Below are 20643 nucleotides of genomic sequence, written 5' to 3' on the forward strand. Positions count from 1 at the left end.
TGTTGGTCATGGGAATTCTGTGTGCCAAGTATGGTTCAATTCCATCATTGGTGGAGTTCAGAATGGTTTTTGATTGTAGGTGAACTATAAATCCCAGCAACTACAACTCCCAAATGACAAGATCAATCCCTCCCCAACCCCACCAGTATTCAAATTTGGACATATTGGATATTTGCGCCAAAGTTGGTCCAGTGAATGAAAATACATCCTGCCTATCAGATATTTACATTATGATTCATAACAGTAGCAAAATGAGAGTTATGAAGTAGCAACAAAAACAATGTTATGGTTGGGGGTCGCCACAACATGAGGAATTGTATTAAGGGGTCGCGGCATTAGGAAGGTTGGGAAACACTGCTCTAAAGCCCCTTCCACACAGTTGTATAAAATCCATATCGTATTGGATTATATGGCAGTGTGTGGACTCAGATAATACAGTTAATGAAGTAGCAACGAAAATGTTATGGTTGGGGGTCACCACAACCTGAGGGACTGTATTGAGGGGTCGCGGCATTAGGAAGGTTTGGAAACACTGCTCTAAAGCCTCTTCCACACAGTTGTATAAAATCCATATCGAATTGGATTATATGGCAGTGTGTGGACTCAGATAATACAGTTAATGAAGTAGCAACGAAAATAATTCAGTTCTTGTGGGTTTTTTCGGGCTATATGGCCATGTTCTAGAGGCATTTCTCCTGACGTTTCGCCTGCATAGATGCAGGCGAAACGTCAGGAGAAATGCCTCTAGAACATGGCCATATAGCCCGAAAAAACCCACAAGAACTGAGTGATTCCGGCCATGAAAGCCTTCGACAATACAACGAAAATAATGTTATGGTTGGGGGTAACCACAACATGAGGAACTGTACTAAGGGGTCACGGCATTAGGAAGGTTGGGAAACACGGCTCTAAAGCCCCTTCTACACAGCTGTATAAAATCCACATAGAATTGGATTATATAGCAGTGTGTGGACTCAGATAATCCAGTTCAAAGCAGATATTGCGGATTATCTGTCTTTATAATCTGGATTAAATTAGAAGGGCCATAAGAATCTCAGAGTCATGCTGTTCTCTGTTCTCTCGTTATCATATTCAAGATGTGAAAGAGAGGGGAAAGAGAGGGGGGAAAAACACTGACACAATGGCTATAATTTGGCAGTGCCAGCTGCCATTTATTTAAAAAATAATTGGAAATAGAAGCTACTCCAAAGTTGGCAAAGAGGATGGCTCCAGAGCTTGGATTTTTCCTCTCCAGAGAAAAAACCGCTGGGAGACGGCAAAACACATCCCAGCACCACCCCAATACAAACGGGGACGAGATCATGGCACACCGATAAGATTAAAAACAACCCCAGGGATTCTTTTGGCCCTCCTCTTTGCACAAGCTCCGAGGTGCAAGCAGCAGGATCTATTCGAAGTGGGAGGGAGAGATGTTCTTTTCTGCCACGGAGCTGGCATCGGAAAACGTCCCTATTCTGCTCCGAGGGGAGCTGGCACCTCTCGCGAACCGCAGCGATGGCATCCGATTTTCAAACACAAAATAATGAGTAAATACGCCAAAGAGACCTGGAGACATTTTGGCAGTGGATATAGCAGGCAGATTGGTGTATTAGTAGCATGGGGTCCCACAAGAAGTTAGGAGCATAGTGTCTAGATCTAGGGAAGTAATGCTACCCCTCTATTCTGTTTTGGTTAGACCACATCTGGAATATTGTGTCCAATTCTGGGCACCACAATTCAAGAGAGATATTGACAAGCTGGAATGTGTCCAGAGGAGAGCGACTAAAATGATAAAAGGTCTGGAGAACAAGACCTATGAGGAGCGGCTTAACGAGCTGGGCATGTTTAGCCTGAAGAAGAGAAGGCTGAGAGGGGATATGATAGCCATGTATAAATATGTGAGAGGAAGCCACAGGGAGGAGGGGGCAAGCTTGTTTTCTGCTTCCCTGGAGACTAGGATGCGGAACAATGGCTTCAAACTACAAGAGAGGAGATTCCATCTGAACATGAGAAAGAACTTCCTGACTGTGAGAGCCGTTCAGCAGTGGAACTCTCTGCCCCAGAGTGTGGTGGAGACTCCTTCTTTGGAAGCTTTAAAACAGAGGCTGGATGGCTATCTGTCAGGGGTGATTTGAATGCAATATTCCTGCTTCTTGGCAGGGGGTTGGACTGGATGGCCCATGAGGTCTCTTCCAACTCTTTGATTCTATGATTCTATGATAAATGTCTGTCCGATATGCTTCTTTCTTCCTTCCCAGGAGGTCACAGCTCAATGGTGGAGAGGTAGTTTTCGCCGTCCGAGTCTTGGAGGAAGCAAACGGGGCTGGGGCTCCTGGGGCGCAAGTGGAGGCTCTGCCCCAGGGCTAAGTCGGAGGGAGACAACTCCTCGCCCTTCACCATGACGTAGAAGAAGTAGTGAAAGCCGTTGCCGTACGTGGCGTGTCGAACGGACCACCCATAGGCCCCTTGGGCATAATGGCGCTTGCGGAAATGGGGCTGAGCAAAAGTGATGGAGATGAAGCGCCCACCTGGCCGTAGGACTCGGCTCACCTGGAAGACAAAAGGGACAAAGTTACAGAAGACGCTTTGCTTGGCTGGACATCTGATCTACTTTCTCTCTTCTACTTTCTCAAAACAATCTTGACAGACTAGAGAGATGGGCCAAAACTAACAAAATGAAGTTCAACAGTGACAAATGCAAGATACTCCACTTTGGCAGGAAAAACGAAATGCAAAAATATAGAATGGGGGATGCCTGGTTTGAGAGCAGTATGTGTGAAAAAGATCTCAGAGTCCTTGTGGACAATAAGTTAAACATGAGCCAACAATGTGATGTGGCGGCAAAAAAAGCCAATGGGATTTTGGCCTGCATCAATAGGAGCATAGTGTCTAGATCCAGGGAAGTCATGCTACCCCTCTATTCTGCTCTTGTTAGACCACACCTGGAATATTGTGTCCAATTCTGGGCACCACCATTCAAGAGAGATATTGACAAGCTGGAATGTGTCCAGAGGAGAGCGACTAAAATGATAAAGGGTCTGGAGAACAAGCCCTATGAGGAGCGGCTTAAGGAGCTGGGCATGTTTAGCCTGAAGAAGAGAAGGCTGAGAGGGGATATGATAGCCATGTATAAATATGTGAGAGGAAGCCACAGGGAGGAGGGAGCAAGCTTGTTTTCTGCTTCCCTGGAGACTAGGACGCAATGGAACAATGGCTTCAAACTACAAGAGAGGAGATTCCATTTGAACATGAGGAAGAACTTCCTGACTGTGCAAGCCGTTCAGCAGTGGAACTCTCTGCCCCAGAGTGTGGTGGAGGCTCCTTCTTTGGAAGCTTTTAAAAGAGGCTGCATGGCCATCTGTCAGGGGTGATTTGAATGCAATACTCCTGCTTCTTGGCAGGGGGTTGGACTGGATGGCCCATGAGGTCTCTTCCACCTCTTTGATTCTATGATTCTATGTGGTGTGTATGTATGTGTGTATGTATGTGTATATGTAGGTGTGTGTGCAAATATAATATAATAATATAATATAATATAATATAATATAATATAATATAATATAATATAATATAATATATATGCGCAATGTTCATTTGTGGGATTAACATAACTCAAAAACCACTGGATGAATTGATGCCAAATTTGGACATAATACGCCTATTAGGCCAACAAGTGACCATCACTCATAAAAACACTGAAAAACACAGCGGAAGAGACTTAAAAAGCCAAAAGACAAAAAACAAAAAAAATACACTACAATGCATGCACAAAACCACATATATACACAAACACACACACACACACACATATATAAAAATATACACAAATATATACACACACATATATGCATATATACACACACAAAACACATAAACACAGACTGGGCCACAGCAACACATGGCAGGGGACAGCTAGTATCTATATAAATAAAAATGTAATGTTCGTTTGTGGGATTAATGTAGCTCAAAAACCACTGGACAAATTGACACCAAATTTGGACACAATACACCTATCAGGTCCAACGAGTGATCCATCACTCATAAAAACACTGGAAAACACAGTGGAAGAGACATAAAAAGCAAAAAACAAAAAACCACCATACATTATAATGCATGTGCAAAATCACATATATAAACACAAACACACATGTATGCACATATACACAAAACCATATACACACAAAAAACACATATGCACAGACTGGGCCACAGCAATGCATGACAGTGGATGGCTAGTGTGTGTGTGTGTGTGTGTGTATGTAATGTTTGTTTGTGGGATTAACATAGCTCAAAAACCACTGGACGAATTGACACCAAATTTGGACACAATAGACCTATCAGGCCAACGAGTGACCATCACTCATAAAAACACTGAAAAACACAGCGGAAGAGATGTAAAAAGCCAAAAAACAACAAAATACATTACAACACATGCACAAAACCACAAAATCTGGATACCAATATTTAAAAAACCATAAAATCAGGGCAGCAAAGGAAGAACAACACTAAAAAAACATGGGAATTCCAGACAAGAAACAATCAGGGCCAGGTAATCACCTCCCAACAAAGGATTCCCCCAGGCAGGAAGCAGCCAACCAACCCTTGAAGCTGCAAGGCTATTCAGTGCTAATCAAGGCGATCAACTGCAGCATTCACACTTGCCTCAAACAGACAAGACTTCTTTCTCCCACCCTGAGCCTTCCACAGATATATAAACCACATTTTCCTAGTTTCCAACAAACCACACAACCTGTGAGGATGTCTCCATAGATGTGGTTGAAATGTCAGGAGAGAATGCTTCTGGAACATGGACATACAGCCCGGAAAACTCACAGCAGCCTAGTGAATCCGACCATGAAGACCTTCAACAACATCACAGCTACTAAGACCTCATGACTTGACATAGTCTTGGCCAAATCCATCTTTGGTTCAGACAATGGTTCGTTGTGTGTATTTGCATCATGGTAAGACCTAACTGGTCAGGAGGCTTCTGGAAACTCCCCTCCTTTCTCTTCCCACAGCTGTCTCCCTTCCCAGTATATCTCATTTGGGATGCATTTTTCTAGTTTGCCTCCTCTTTGTCTGGCAACAGCTTATTATTCCTATTCCCATCCCTGGCCCCCAAAGAGCAGCCAAAGCTGAGGATGCCAAGAACCAAAGGGCATCCTGCAGCACTTCGTTGCTGTTCACTGCCATTAAGTTGACTTCGACATATGGTGACGCTACAAAATGAGTCACCCTGTTCTCAGCAGCCTTGCTCAGGTCTTGCAAGTTCAGGGCAGCCACGGCTTCCTTGATGATGTCTATTCACTTATAATGCAATCTTTCCCATTTCCTACTGCATCCTACCATACTAAGCAACCCTGTCTTTTCTAATGAGCGGTGTCTTCTCATGGTATCTCCAAAACACTGTGCTGAAGATGACAGCCTCAGCTTAGTCATTTTGACTTCTAGGGAGAGTTCAGGCTTGATTTGCTCTGGCATTTGCTCTGTATTGCCTACTCCTGAAATACAATCCTAGACCTGGAAGAGACCCTCAAGGGCCATCCAGTCCAACCCCCTGCCATGCAGGAAGGCACAATCAAAGCACTCCCAATAGATAGCCTCCGTGGAAAAGCCTCCAGAGAAGGAGACCTCACCGCACTCTGAGGCAGCCTACGCCACTCTCTGACAGCTCTTACTCTCAGGAAATTCTTCCTAATCTGGGTTGTTGTAGGTTTTTCGGGCTATGTGGCCATATTCTAGAAGCATTCTCTCCTGGAGCTTCACCTGTATCTATGGCAGGCATCCTCAGAGGCTGTAAGACCTCAAAACTTCTGAAGATGCCTGGCACAGATGTAGGCGATACGTCAAGAGAGAATGCTTCTGGAATATTTATTGTTTATTTATTTACAGCTTTTATATTCCGCCCTTCTCACCCCGCAGGGGACTCAGGGCGGATTACAGTGTACACATATTTGGCAAACATTCAATGCCAATTTTTGACATACAAACATATACAGACATACACGGAGGCTATTTAAAAAAAATCTTTTTCTGTCCACCAGGGGAGCTGTCGCTTTCATCGTCCATCTGCGACGCTGATGAAGCACTTCCGCATTCCCCGCATGCTTCCCTGCTAGAGTCTTCTTTATGGCCTCATAAATCAGTTAATTTAGCCTCCCCACACTTTTAAGGTGGTATCTTATTTTCCTACTTGACAGATGCAACTGTCTTTCGGGTTGCAAAGGTCGACAACAGGCTATACACAATTGGTTGGAAACCCACTCCAACCCGGGCTGGCTTCGAACTCATGACCTTTTGGTCAGAGTGATCTTAATGTAGCTGACACTCAGTCAGCTGCACCACAATCCCGGTGCCATAGAGCCCGAAAAACGTACAACAACCCAGTGGTTCCAGCCATGAAAGCCTTCAACAATATATCTTGGATGTCTCACTACCTCTGAGGATGCTTGCCATAGATGCAGGCAAAACGTCAGGAGAGAATGCCTCTAGAATATGGCCATATAGCCCGAAAAAACCTACAACAACCAAGTAACAGATCATTATTTGTCCCACTAGTCAGAGTAATGTGAACAACAAGACAGTCTACCTCCAATACTGGTAACTTTCAGTAGTGGGCTGTATGTGTATGCCTTCAAGATGTTTGTTGGCTTATGGTGAGCCAACAACATCGCAAGGAATGCGCAGAGACAATCTGCCATTAGGATGGCTGCCTTTGTGGATTGTGCACAGGGCACCCAAATCCAACTAAAGGTGCTCAGATCCAGAAGGGAATTTCTTCCTTCAAGCCGCGACTCTGCAAGCTCCGAAACGTGGAGAGAATTATGGAAGTGGCTTCCACCAGGTCCATCTGGCACCCTGGTTCAATATTGACAAGTTGGAAAGTGTCCAGAGGAGAGCAATCAAGATCGTAAAACGTTTGGAAGCTAAGCTCCATGAGGAACAGCTTAGGGAGCTGCGTATATTTAGTTGGAGAAGATTTGAGAGGGGAAAGCTGTGTTTAAAAGACGAAGGGATGTCATGCAGAAGATGGAGTGAGCTTATTTGCTGCTGGTCCAGAGCCCAGAGCATCAGATGGATTCAAATTACAAGAAAAGGGGCTCCACCTAAAAATTAGGAAAGTTTAAAATTCCCCACGAGGGCTGAAAAAACATGGTGGAAATGCTCCCAAATTCCAGGGAGAGTTGGGGTGCACTGAAGGAAAATTTTAGGGACTTTTTTTCTCTCCTAGTAGGCTGTCACTTCCCCTACAGTTGCTCAAATTTGCTCGAAAAGTAGTTCAATAGTGAAGGAAACTCAACTCCTTCAAACTACGACAAAGGAGATTCCATCTGAACATAAGGAAGAACTTCCTGACTGTGAGAGCCGTTCAGCAGTGGAACTCTCTCCCCCGGAGTGTGGTGGAAGCTCCTTCTTTGGAGGCTTTTAAACAGAGGCTGGATGGCCATCTGTCAGGGGTGCTTTGAATGCAATTTTCCTGCTTCTTGGCAGAATGGGGTTGGACTGGATGGCCCATGAGGTCTCTTCCAACTCTATGATTCTATGATTCCCTGTAGGATTTCAAAACCTTCCTAATTTTTTTTGGTCATGTCAGGAGCGACTTGAGAAACTGCAAATCGCTTCTGCTGTGAGGGAATTGGCCGTCTGCAAGGACATTGCCCACCTGCAACCCCTTAATACAGATGACCCCCAACCATAAAATTATTTTCATTGCTATTTCATAACTGTAATTTTGCTAATGTTATGAATCATAATGTAAATATCTGATATGCAGGAAGCATTTTCATTCACTGGACCAACTTTGGCACAAACACCCGATAAGCCCAAATTTGGATACTGGTGGGGTTGGGGGGGGGAGGATTGATTTTGTCACTTGTTGGGATTTATAGTTCAACTACAATCAAAGAGCATTCTGAACTCCACCAAAAATGGAACTGAACCAAACTTGGCACAGCGAACTCCCATTACCAACAGAAAATACTAGAAGGGTTTGGTGGGCATTGACCTTGAGTTTGGGAGTTGTTGTTCACCTACATCCAGAGAGCACTGTGGACTCAAACAATGATAGATCTGGACCTAACTTGGCATGAATTCTCAATATGCCCAAATGTGAACACTAGTGGAGTTTAGGGGAAAGAGACCTTGACATTTGGGAGTTGTCGTTGCTGGGATTTATAGTTCACCTACAATCAAAGAGCATTGTGAACCCCACCAACAATGGAATAGAACCAGTCCTGGCACACAGAACTCCCATGACCAACAGAAAATACTGGAAGGGTTTGGTGGGCACTGCTCTTGAGTTTGGGAGTTGTAGTTCACCTACATCCAGAGAACTCCGTGGACTCAAACAATGATGGATCTGGACCAAACTTGGCATGAATACTCAATATGCCTTAATGTGAACACTGGTGGAGTTTAGGGAAAAGAGACCTTGACATTTGGGGGTTGTAGTTGCTGGGATTTATAGGTCACCTACAATCAAAGAACATTCTGTACCCCACCAACGATGGAATGAACCAAACATGGAGTTTGGAGGGAAATAGACCTTGACATTTGGGAGCTGTAATTGCTGGGATTTATAATTCACCTACAATAAAAGAGCAATGTATTGTTGAAGGTTTTCATGGCCGGAATCACTGCGTTGTTGTAGGTTTTTTCGGGCTATATGGCCATGTTCTAGAAGCATTCTCTCCTGATGTTTCACCTGCATCTATGGCAAGCATCCTCAGAGGTAGTGAGGTCTGTTGGAACTAGGAAAATGGGTTTATATATCTGTGGTTATACCAGGGTGGGTCAAAGAACTCTTGTCTGCTGGAGCTAGGTGTGAATGTTTCAACTGACCACCTTGATTAGAATTTGATGGCCTAGCAGTGCCTTCTGAACCCCACCAGTAAGAGAATTTGGGCCAAACATCCCACACAGAACCCTCATGACCAACAGAAAATACTGTGTTTTCTGATGTTTTCTGGCAACCCCTCTGACACAACCCTCACGACCCCCCCCCCCCAGGGGTCCCAATTCCAGGTTGAGAAGCACTACTTTAAACAGAGCCTGGATGGCCATCTTCTGTTAGTGCTTCAATTATAGCTTCCTGCCTGGGTAAGAGTTGGACCGCATGGCCCTTCTGGTATCTTTCCAATTGTTGGATTTTGTAATTTGCCAGTTGAGGCTTTTAATGGGAGATGCCTGGAACTTGGGGAGTTTTTGGCATGCAATTATGTTTTCTCAGCTGTGCCGCATCCTCTACCTGTAAACAGTAAAAAGCATGAGCAACAGCCATGACAGTGCAGGGAACAAGGCACTCCGCTTTCCTAACTGCTGGGTAAGCACCCAATTGCCGTCCGATTGCCGCTGCCCTCTCCTCTCCCCAACATCCCTGAGCCAAGATCTTAGAGAAACACGATGTCCAAGGTACGCCCTGTTTGAAGCCGAGTGGACTTGACCCTTTTAATCATCATTTTTCTCCTCGCTGGAACTAAGCTCTTGCTAATAGGATGGAAAAGAACATCAATTTTCTTGCTTGGCTTTATCCAAAGTCAAAGGCATTTGTGGCCAGCTCCGCCGTGCTCAGCATGCTAAGGCGGCCGCTGGGTTTCTCTCTTGGCTGGCTTGCCTCCTGCCTTCCCCTCACCCCATACTTTTGCTGCTACGTAGCTCTTGCTGCCGGTACCCGGCGAAGACAACGACGGAGCCGGGAAACACCCCCGCACTCCGCCTCCCTCCCCGCCACCATGACAGGTGGGGATTGAATGCCCTTCATCTCTCCATGACTCACCCGCTAACCAGAACAGCCTGTAGCGGAAGGATGGAAGAGTCCTCTTCCAATGGAGCACAGGGGACAAAGGAAGAAAGGGAGACAGAGAAAGAAAAAAGAAGGAAAGACAGATAGACAGGTTTCTGAAGGAAGGGAAAGAAAGAAGACACTCAGGACCCAAACCAGCATTTCTCAACCTTGGGGTTGAGACCCCTGGGGATGTCAAAGGGGTCACCAAAGACCCAAACAAATACCAATGTCTTGCTATAAGAACATCATTTGGTTCATCCCAATTCTCATACAATTCTTTGGATGATCCTGGGTTGGTATAATGTTTTCTGATGGTCTTTGGTGACCCCAGGGGTCTTGACCCCCAGGTTGAGAAACGCTGATCTGGCAGATTGGAGTGGTTGCAGATTCAGGGAGGTATGAGAGTATACAACCCTTGTTGTTGTTGTTCATTCGTTCAGTCGTGTCCGACTCTTTGTGACCTCATGGACCAGTCCACGCCAGAGCTCCCTGTCGGCCGTCACCACTCCCAGCTCCTTCAAGGTCAGTCCAGTCACTTCAAGAATGCCATCCATCCATCTTGCCCTTGGTCGGCCTCTCTTCCATTTTCCTTCTACTTTCCCCAGCATAACTGTCTTCTCTAGGCTTTCCTGTCTCCTCATGAAAGTACTTCAACTTTGTCTCTAGTATCTTTCCCTCCAGTGAGCATTCGGGCTTTATTTCCTGGAGGATGGACTGGTTGGATCTTCTCGCAGTCCAAGGCACTCTCAGAACTTTCCTCCAACACCACAGCTCAAAAGCATCTCTCTTCCTTCGCTCAGCCTTCCCTAAGGTCCAGCTCTCACATCCGTAGGTTACTACAGGGAATACCATGGCTTTGACTAGGCGGATCTTTGTTGCCAGTCTGATGTCTCTACTCTTCACTATTTATCGAGACTGGACCTTGCTCTCCTCCCAAGAAGGAAGCGTCTTCTGATTTCCTGGCCACAGTCTGCATCTGCAGTCATCTTTGCACCTAGAAATACAAAGTCTGTCACGGCCTCCACATATTCTCCCTCTATTTTCCAGTTGTCAATCATTCTTGTTGCCATAATCTTGGTTTTTTTGATGTTTAGCTGTAACCCGGCTTTTGCGCTTTCTTCTTTCACCTTGATTAGAAGGCTCCTCAGCTCCTCCTCGCTTTCGGCCATCAGAGTGGTGTCATCTGCATATCTGAGGTTGTTAATGTTTCTTCCAGCAATTTTTACCCCAACTTTGCATTCATCAAGCCCCGCACACCGCATGATGTGTTCTGCATACAAGTTAAAAAGGTTGGGTGAGAGGATGCAGCCTTGCCGTACGCCTTTCCCAATCTTGAACCAGTCTGTTGTTCCGTGGTCAGTTCTGACTGTTGCTACTTGGTCCTTGTACAGATTCCTCAGGAGAGAGACAAGGTGGCTTGGGATGCCCATCCCACCAAGAACTTGCCACAATTTGTTATGATTCACACAAAGGCTTTTGAGTAGTCAATAAAACAGAATAGATGCCAGAGTTGGGGCCTGCCTGATGTCCCTGGGAAGTGAGTTCCAGAGTCGAGGGGACACCACGAGAAGGCCCTCTCCCTCGTCCCCACCAATCGTGCCTGCGATGAAGGTGGGAGCACGAGCAGGGCCTCTCCAGATGATCGAAGACGTGTGTGGGTTCATACACAGAAATCTAGTCCTTCAAATCTGTTCTTCACTTCCACTGTATATTCGCTAGGAATGTTAGTGAGATCATATCTAACTGGTCTGCGTGTTTTCCCTGATCTCTTTAGTTTTATTCTAAATTGTGCAATAAGAAGTTCATGATCTGAACTACAGTCAGCCCCAGGTCTTGTTTTCACCGACTGGATGGATGTCCAACCTGCTACATATCACAATAAAAACCTAAATTAGAAACAGTTTAAAACTCCCTTGATAATGATAAATAGAATTGCAATACTAAAGCGTGCAGCTCATCAATTTTAAACCCTTGTCCGTATCAGGCAGTCAGTTGCTAAAGGTCTGCTTGAGTAGAAAGGACTTTGCCCGTTGGCACCAAAACAGAAGGGAGAAGCCACCGAGAATGTGGTGAACCAGAGTATAATCAGAGAAAGCAAGCTACAGATGTCAAATACATGAACCCAGCCTTGTTCAAGGTCTCGGCAGCTTCATGTTGACGTGACCGCTCCTAAGAAGATCCCTCAGGGATCGAGGCCAAGCAGGTGATCTGTGGCTTGAGAGTATTCCAGAAAGCAAACCTTGATTATGCCATTTTATATAAGGGATGCCATTTTATTACGCCATTGTTTATCATAAGAATTAAACATCTGCAGATTCTGGTGTCTACTCTCTGTGTGTGTGATTAGGAACCAAACCCAAACAGATATCAATGTCTTGCTATAAGTACATTGTTTGGTTCATCCCAATTCCCATACAATTCTCTGGATGACTCTGGGGTTGGTATAATGAGAGAGAAAGCAAAATATTTGCTCCTAGAATCATAGAATCGAAGAGTTGGAAGAGACCTCATGGGTCATCCAGTCCAACCCCCGGCCAAGAAGCAGGAATATTGCATTCAAATCACCCCTGACAGATGGCCATCCAGCCTCTGTTTAAAAGCTTCCAAAGAAGGAGACTCCACCACACTCTGGGGCAGAGAGTTCCACTGCTGAACGGCTCTGACAGTCAGGAAGTTCTTCCTCATGTTCAGATGGAATCTCCCCTCTTGTAGTTTGAAGCCATTGTTTTGCGTCCTAGTCTCCAGGGAAGCAGAAAACAAGCTTGCTCCCTCCTCCCTGTGGCTTCCTCTCACATATTTATGCAAGGCTCTCATTTCTCCTCTCAGCCTTCTCTTCTTCAGGCTAAACATGCCCAGCTCCTTAAGCCGCTCCTCATAGGGCTTGTTCTCCAGACCCTTGATCATTTTAGTCGCCCTCCTCTGGACACATTCCAGCTTGTCCTATTTGTTTTCTCCAAACTGGGCAGTTCTCTACCTCTATAGTACTTTGTCCACTTTCTAGTATTATTGTCACATTTCCTTGTAGGGCAGTGTTTCTCAACCTGGGGGTCTGCAACCCTGGGGTGTTGCGAGGAGGTTTAAGAGGGGTCACCAAAGACCATCAGAAAACATATCTTTTTGATGGTGTTAGGAACCCCTTTGGCAGAGAAGACTAAATATCTCTCCACCTGTACTTCTCTTTCTTTTTGGAAACAGACGGTGAATCCTCCCACCAAAAGCCCTCCTCAGCCATGATTGTTTGGTCTCTCAGCCAAGGGAGAGCTGTTTCTGAGACTCCAAGTGGGGAGAGGAAAGCAGGCATACTTGGCGCATGGCAGCATGGTGCACATGTGCAGGTGAGGGGGAGTGTGTGAGGTTGGAGGGAAGCTCACGCCAAGGGGGTTCCGTGTGGGATGTTTGGTTCCATTCCATCATTAGTGGGGTTCAGAATGCTCATTCACTGTAGGTGAACTATAAATCCCAGCAACTACAACTCTCAAATGTAACTACAACTCTCAAGTCTATTTTCCCCAAACTCCACCGGTGTTCACATTTCGGCATATTGAATATCCGTGCCAAGTTTGGTCCAGATCCATCATTGTTTGAGTCCATAGTGCTCTCTAGATGTAGGTGAACTACAACTCCAAAACTCAAGGTCAATGCTCACCAAATCCTTCTAGTATTTTCTGTTGGTCATGGGAGTTCTGTGTGCCAAGTTAGGTCCAATTCCATTGTTGGTAGAGTTCAGAATGCTCTTTGATTGTAGGTGAACTATAAATCCCAGCAACTACAACTCCCAAATGCCACGGTCTATTTCCCCCAAACTCCACCAGTGTTTACATTTGGGAACATTGAGTATTCGTGCCAAGTTTGATCCAGATTCATCATTGTTTGAGTCCACAGCGCTCTCTAGATGTAGGTGAACTACAACTCCAAAACTCAAGGTCAAAACTCACCAAACCCTTCCAGTATTTTCTGTTGGTCATGGGAGTTCTATGTGCCAAGGTTGGTTCAATTCCATCGTTGGTGGGGTTCCGAATACTTTTTGATTTTAGTTGAACTATAAATCACAGCAACTACAACTCCAAAATGTCAAGTCTATTTTCCCCAAACTCCACCGGTGTTGACATTTGGGCATATTGAATATTTGTACCAACTTTGCTCCAGATTCATCATTGTTTGAGTCCACAACGCTCTCTGAATGTAGGTGAACTACAACTTCAAAACTCAAGGTCAAAACTCACCAAACCCTTCCAATATTTTCTGTTGGTCATGGGAGTTCTGTGTGCCAAGGTTGGCTCAATTCCATTGTTGGTGAAGTTCAGAATGCTCTTTGATTGTAGGTAAACTATAAAGCCTAGCAACTACAACTCCCAAATGTGAAGTCTATTTTCCACAAACTCCACCACTGTTCACATTTGGGCATATTGGGTATTTGTGCCAAGTATGATCCAGATCCATCATTGTTTGAGTCCACGGTACTCTCTGGATTTAGATGAACTACGACTCCAAAACTCAAGGTCAACGTCCACCAAATCCTTCCAGTATTTTCTGTTTGTCATGGGAGTTCTGTGTGCCAAGTTTGGTTCAGTTTCATTGTTGGTGGAGTTCAGAATGCTGTTTGATTGTAGGTGAACTATAAATCCCAACAAGTGACAAAATCAATCCCCTGCAAACCCCACCAGTATTGAAATTTGGGTATACTGGATATTTGTGCCAAAGTTGGTCCAGTGAATGGAAATACATCTTGCACATCAAATATTTACATTACGATTCATAACAGTAGCAACAAAAGTAATGTTATGGTTGGGAGTCACCATAACATGAGGAACTGTATTAAGGGGTCGCAGCATTAGGTAGGTTGAGAACCACTGTTGTAGGGGATCTGCTTTGGTCCGAAATCATTTTGATTGCCCCTTGCTTGGCAGCTCCTTTTCAGAGAACTCTGGGAGCAGATGAGGATAAGAGATAACTCCAGCCAAAAAGGAGAGAGAAAGAGAGAGAGCACACAGTGATATATGGGAGTAGAGAGAGAAGGAGAGTCCACCAGAAACAAAGGCATCACAGCCAAGAAGGTCTCTCCAAATGCACACATGTCCAAGAAAGATTCCCAGGCTGCTAGACTTAAAAAGTAAAAAGGAAATTCTTCTCTTCGTTTCTCTTCTCAAGCAAAATTTGTATATTTGGTTTATGATTTTATATATATCCTAGCTGTACCCTACCACGCGTTGCTGTGGCCCACATGGGGGTTCTGTGTGGGACGTTTGGCCCAATTCTACCGTTGGTGGGGTTCAGAATTCTCTGTGATTGTAGGTGAACTATAAATCCCAGCAACTACAACTCCCAAATGTCAAGATTCTATTTTCCCCAAACTCCACCAGTGTTCACATTTAGGCATATTGACTATTCGTGTAGAGTTTGGTCCAGATCCATCATTGCTTGAGTCCACAGTGATTTCTGGATGTAGGTGAACTACAACTCCAAAAGCAAAGGACACTTCCCACCAAACCCTTCCAGTATATTATGTTCGTCATGGGAGAACTGTGTGCCAAGTTTGGTTCAATTCCATCGTTGGTGGGGTTCAGAATGCTCTTTGATTGTAGGTGAACTATAAATCCCTGCAACTAAAACTCCCAAATGACAAAATCAATGTTTTGGAGTGAAGGTCATACATTGGGTTGTTAGGTGTCTCGTGTCCAAGTTTGGTGTCAATTCGTCCAGTGGTTTTTGAGTTCTGTTAATCCCACAAACGAACATTACATTTATTTATTTATTTGTGTGTGTGTGTGATATGTAATTTCTGGTTTTAACTATTGTACGCTGCTTTGAATCCCACCCATACGAGAAAAGCGGGATAAAAATATGTCTATACACATAATAAACGGGAAAATATGTATGTGTGTATGTGGTGGAGGTGTTCACTAACACAGACAAGCTTCTCCCTCCACCTCTATAGCTCCGACTACTCAGGAGACACCAATGGCCCTCCATCCAATGACACTGCAGGTTATGGGGAGCGCCATGGACATGTCCAAGAGCCCTGCCAATGTCCCCCACAAACACAATACTACCCACCACCCAGGTGAAGGCTTTCATACAGGGATATAATGTCTTTCCTCCACCTCAGACACCCCAGTGCTTCTTACTCTCTCCCTTGGTGTGGAATTTGCAAATTTTTTGGTGTCAGGAGCAAATGATGGTGTGAGAGAATTGGCCGTCTGCAAGGACATTGACCAGGGGATGCCCGAATGTTTTGATGTTTTTACCATCCTTGTGGGAGGCTTCTGTCATGTCCCCACATGGGGAGCTGGAGCTGATAGGGGGAGCTCATCCACACTCTCCCCGGATTCGAACCTGCAACCTGTCGGTCTTCAGTCCTGCCAGCACAAGGGTTTAACCCACTGTGCCACCGGGGAATTTGCATGACCCTGCCCATTGCCTCTCCCTTAACCCTTTTCTACTTTTTCCTAAGGCACATAACAAACAGAGGAATTGATCAGCAACTGAACACACTAGAAAGGTTTATGGAGAATTTGCCATGATTTATAGGAGTTGTGGGTACTGGGATGTATAGTTCACCTGCAATCTGAGAGTACTCTGAACTCCACCAACAATGGACCTGGAACTAACTTGGCACACAGAACCCCCATGACCAACAAAAAATATTGGAGAGCTTTGAAGGGATTTAAAGGAGTTGTAGTTCACCTACATTCAGAGAGCACTATGAACCCAAGCAATGATGAATCTGGACCAAATTTGGCATGCATATGATATGCCAAAATTTGAATAATGCTGGGTTTTGAGGGGAATTGGCCTGGACATTTTTAGAGTTATAGTTTCTGGGATATATAGTTTATAGAATCATAGAATCAAAGAGTTGGAAGAGACCTCATGGGCCATCCAGTCCAACCCCATTCTGCCAAGAAGCAGGAATATTGCATTCAGATCACCCCTGACAGATGGCCATCCAGCCTCTGTTTAAAAGCCTCCAAAGAAGGAGCCTCCACCACACTCTGGGGCAGAGAGTTCCACTGCTGAATGGCTCTCACAGTCAGGAAGTTCTTCCTCATGTTCAGGTGGAATCTCCTCTCCTGTAGTTTGAAGCCATTGTTCCGCATCCTAGTCTCCAGGGCAGAAAAAAAGCTTGCTCCCTCCTCCCTGTGGCTTCCTCTCACATATTTATACATGGCTAACATATCTCCTCTCAGCCTTCTCTTCTTCAGGCTAAACATGCCCAGCTCCTTAAGCCGCTCCTCATAGGGCTTGTTCTCCAGACCCTTGATCATTTTAGTCGCCCTCCTCTGGACACATTCCAGCTTGTCAATATCTCTCTTGAATTGTGGTGCCCAGAATTGGACACAATATTCCAGGTGTGGTCTAACCAAAGCAGAATAGAGGGGTAGCATTACTTCCCTAGATCTAGACACTATGCTCCTATTGATGCAGGCCATAATCCCATTGGCTTTTTTTGCCGCCACATCACATTGTTGGCTCATGTTTAACTTCCTGTCCACGAGGACGCCAAGATCTTTTTCACACGTACTGCTCTCGGACCAGGCATCCCCCATTCTGTATCTTTGCATTTTGTTTTTCCTGCCCAAGTGGAGCATCTTGCATTTGTCACTGTTGAACTTCATTTTGTTAGTTTTGGCCCATCTCTCTAATCTGTCAAGATCGTTTTGAATTCTGCTCCTGTTCTCTGGAGTATTTACCTGCAATGAATGAGCACTCTGAACTCCACCGAAGAGGAAATTGGACTACACTTGGCACACAGAGCACCCATGACCAGCAAAAAATACTGGAGGTCTTTGAGTTATGGGTATTTTATGAGTTAGGATCAGAGCTAGAAGTGAGTCCAGGGCTTGTATAATTTGAACACAAAATGATGACAAGGGGCTTGATAGGGCAGATTGCAAAGGGTGATGCCAGGGTGGCGTAGCACCCAAGCCTAATTTGCAGGAAAGCAAAAAAAGAGAGGAAGTCTTCTTATGAGGCTTGAACCAGGTTTCTCTCTCTCTCTCTCTTTCTTTCCTACACACTCACTCACACATGTACAGCCAAATGGAGAAAGGAAAAGATGAAAGAGCCCAATCAGGCCCCATCATACTCATTGAACAAAATCCAATACGAGCTCCCCCTCCGCCACTGTGAACTGAACAGGGAAGGCGGTTGCTTAGAGACAGCTGCAAGGAACTTTGCCAGCCAGCCGCTGCTATTCAGGCGTCTCTGGGGGGCTATTTAATTTGGGGAGGGGGGGAGGAAAAACAGTAGGGAGAAGTCTTGCTTCTAGGGTAGCAACTCCACCATTCGTCCCCTTTTTCTCTATTGCTTTGGAGTTGTTATGTTTGGTTAAAAAAAGCCAGGACTCATTGTTTACAAGGCAGGTGATTGAACCAGCTCTCACTCTGCTTCACACCTGTATATCCTTGGCTGGTGTGTCCCTAAGTGCCCTAGCTGGAGGAAGGATAGGTGTTGTAGTCACAACGCCTCTCCAGGGTATCAGCCTGGGGAGAACTAACGGAATGGTAAATCCGTATCGAGGCTGCAGAAACTCAGAATGTAGTAGATGGAAACAACAACAACAACAACAACAACAACAACAACAACAACAGACTGAAGGCCTGATTCTGGCAGCCCAAGAACAAGCCATTAGAACCAATGCCATCAAAGCCATCAAATTGAAAAGTCGACAACATATCCCAAATGTAGACTCTGCAAGGAAGCAGATGAAACCATAGATCACATCCTGAGCTGCTGCAAGAAGATCACGCAGACAGACTACAAGCAGAGGCACAACACCATTGCTCAGATGATTCATTGGAACCTGTGCCACAAATACCATCTGCCTGCGACAAAGAACTGTTGGGATCACAAGCCGGAAAAAGTTACAGAGAATGAATACGCCAAACTCCTCCGGGACTTCCGGATTCAGACAGACAGAGTTTTGGAGCACAACACTCCTGACCTCACAACCGTGTTAAATAACAAAGTATGGATCGTTGATGTTGCAATCCCAGGTAACAGAAGGATTGCAGAGAAACAACTGGAAAAGCTGACACGATATGAGGATTTTAAAATCGAACTGCAAAGACTCTGGCACAAAACAGTAAAGGTGGTCCCAGTGGTGATTGGCACACCGGGTGCAGTGCCTAAAGACCTTGGCCTGCACTTAAACACAATCAGCACTGACAAAATTACTATCTGCCAGCTGCAGAAGGCCACCTTACTGGGATCTGCATGCATCATTCACCGATACATCACACAGTCCTAAACACTTGGGAAGTGTCTGACGTGTGATCCAATACAACAGCCAGCAGTGTGTCTGCTGTGGACTCACCTTGTTGTGTTTCAAATATCAACAACAACAACAACTTTATTTATACCCCGCCACCATCTCCCCAAGAGGACTCGAGGCGGCTTACATGAGGCCACGCCCATCAATACAATATACACAATATAACACAAAAACACAATAGAATTCGCACTGCTGAATGCTCCTCCATACAAACAGTACTCCTCCAACAGTAAAAAATAAAATCCAGGTGAATACAAGACTAGCATGTCAGGGAGAAGGGATCTTGCCCATCCTTCTTTTCAAGATAATTATATTCCACAGAAAATAGCATTCACTCATATGAGTCCTGTCCCTCCAGCAATTTGAAATGATATAGATTGCACAGGATCACAATCAACCAACTCATGTAAACAATAGTGTAGATCAGGCATGGGCAAACTTGGGCCCTACAGGTGTTTGGGACTCCAACTCCCACTATTCCTAACAGCCTCAGACCCCTTAAGCAACTGAGGGGGGAAAGGAAAGGGCTGAAGATGTTAGGAATTTTGGTTTACCTCTCCGAATGTATTCTCCCCTACGAACCATCAAGATTACTAAGATCATCTGGAGGGGCCCTGCTCTCGGTCCCGCCGGCCTCACAAGCGCGGCAGGTGGGGACGAGGGACAGGGCCTTCTCAGTAGTGGCCCCGCGACTCTGGAACTCTCTCCCGCCAGAGGTTAGAACCGCCCCAACAATCCTGACATTCAGGAAACAGGTGAAGTCGTGGTTATGGAGACAGGCTTTCGAAGAATGAGACAATGATCTGGATGGAAGACAGTGTATATTCGATTTTAGTATGACGACTGACCACTGTAGTTTTAAATATATGTGCTTTTTAAATGTTTTATTGTAATGTGTATTTTGATATTTTACCAATTGTATGTGTTTTTATGGTTGGAAATCGGGTTGAGTCCCTCTTATGAGGTGAGAAGCTCGGTATATAAAACTTTGAAATAAATAAATAAATAAATAAATAAATTTTGGGAGTTGAAGTCCAAAACACCTGAAGAACTGAAGTAGATGGATGCACTATCTTATTTGTAATGGCTCTTCCCAAAAAAAACCCCACTCATTTAGCATTTCTCAACCTGGAGGTTGTGACCCCTGGAGAGTCGTGAGGGGTGTCAGAGGGGTTGCCAAAGACCATCAGAAAACACAGTATTTTCTGTTGTAGGTTTTTTTTCAGGCTATTTGGCCATGTTCTAGAGGCATTCTCTCCTGACGTTTCACCTGCATCTATGGCAAGCATCCTCAGAGGTAGTGAGGTCTGTTGGAACTAGGAAAAAGGGTTTATATATCTGTGGAATGACCAGGGTGGGACAAAGAACTCTTGTCTGCTGGAGCTAGGTGTGAATGTTTCAACTGACCACCTTGATTAGCATTTGATGGCCTGGCAGTGCCTGCGGCAATCTTTTGTTGAGAGGTGATTATATGTCCTTGATTGTTTCCTCTCTGTTGTTTTGCTGTTGGTCATGGGGTTTCTGTGTGGGAAGTTTGGCCCAATTATATCATTGGTGGGGTTCAGAATGCTCTTTGATTGGA

At 45.0% G+C, this 20643-nt stretch overlaps 1 protein-coding gene across 1 annotated transcript in view; it reads right to left on the minus strand.

The window, feature by feature from the left end:
• Window positions 1-1146: 1146 nt before the first annotated feature.
• The window catches only part of EEF1AKMT4 (EEF1A lysine methyltransferase 4), a 54520-nt gene continuing 35023 nt past the window's right edge, over window positions 1147-20643 (minus strand). Inside the window, exon 3 of the mRNA XM_060766765.2 lies at window positions 1147-2550. Coding sequence (XP_060622748.2) covers window positions 2263-2550 — 288 coding nt within the window. The 3' untranslated portion in view covers window positions 1147-2262. The remainder of the gene's footprint in view (window positions 2551-20643) is intronic.

This window comes from Anolis sagrei, chromosome 3, assembly GCF_037176765.1.
Source record: "Anolis sagrei isolate rAnoSag1 chromosome 3, rAnoSag1.mat, whole genome shotgun sequence".
Classification (NCBI taxonomy): domain Eukaryota; kingdom Metazoa; phylum Chordata; class Lepidosauria; order Squamata; family Dactyloidae; genus Anolis; species Anolis sagrei.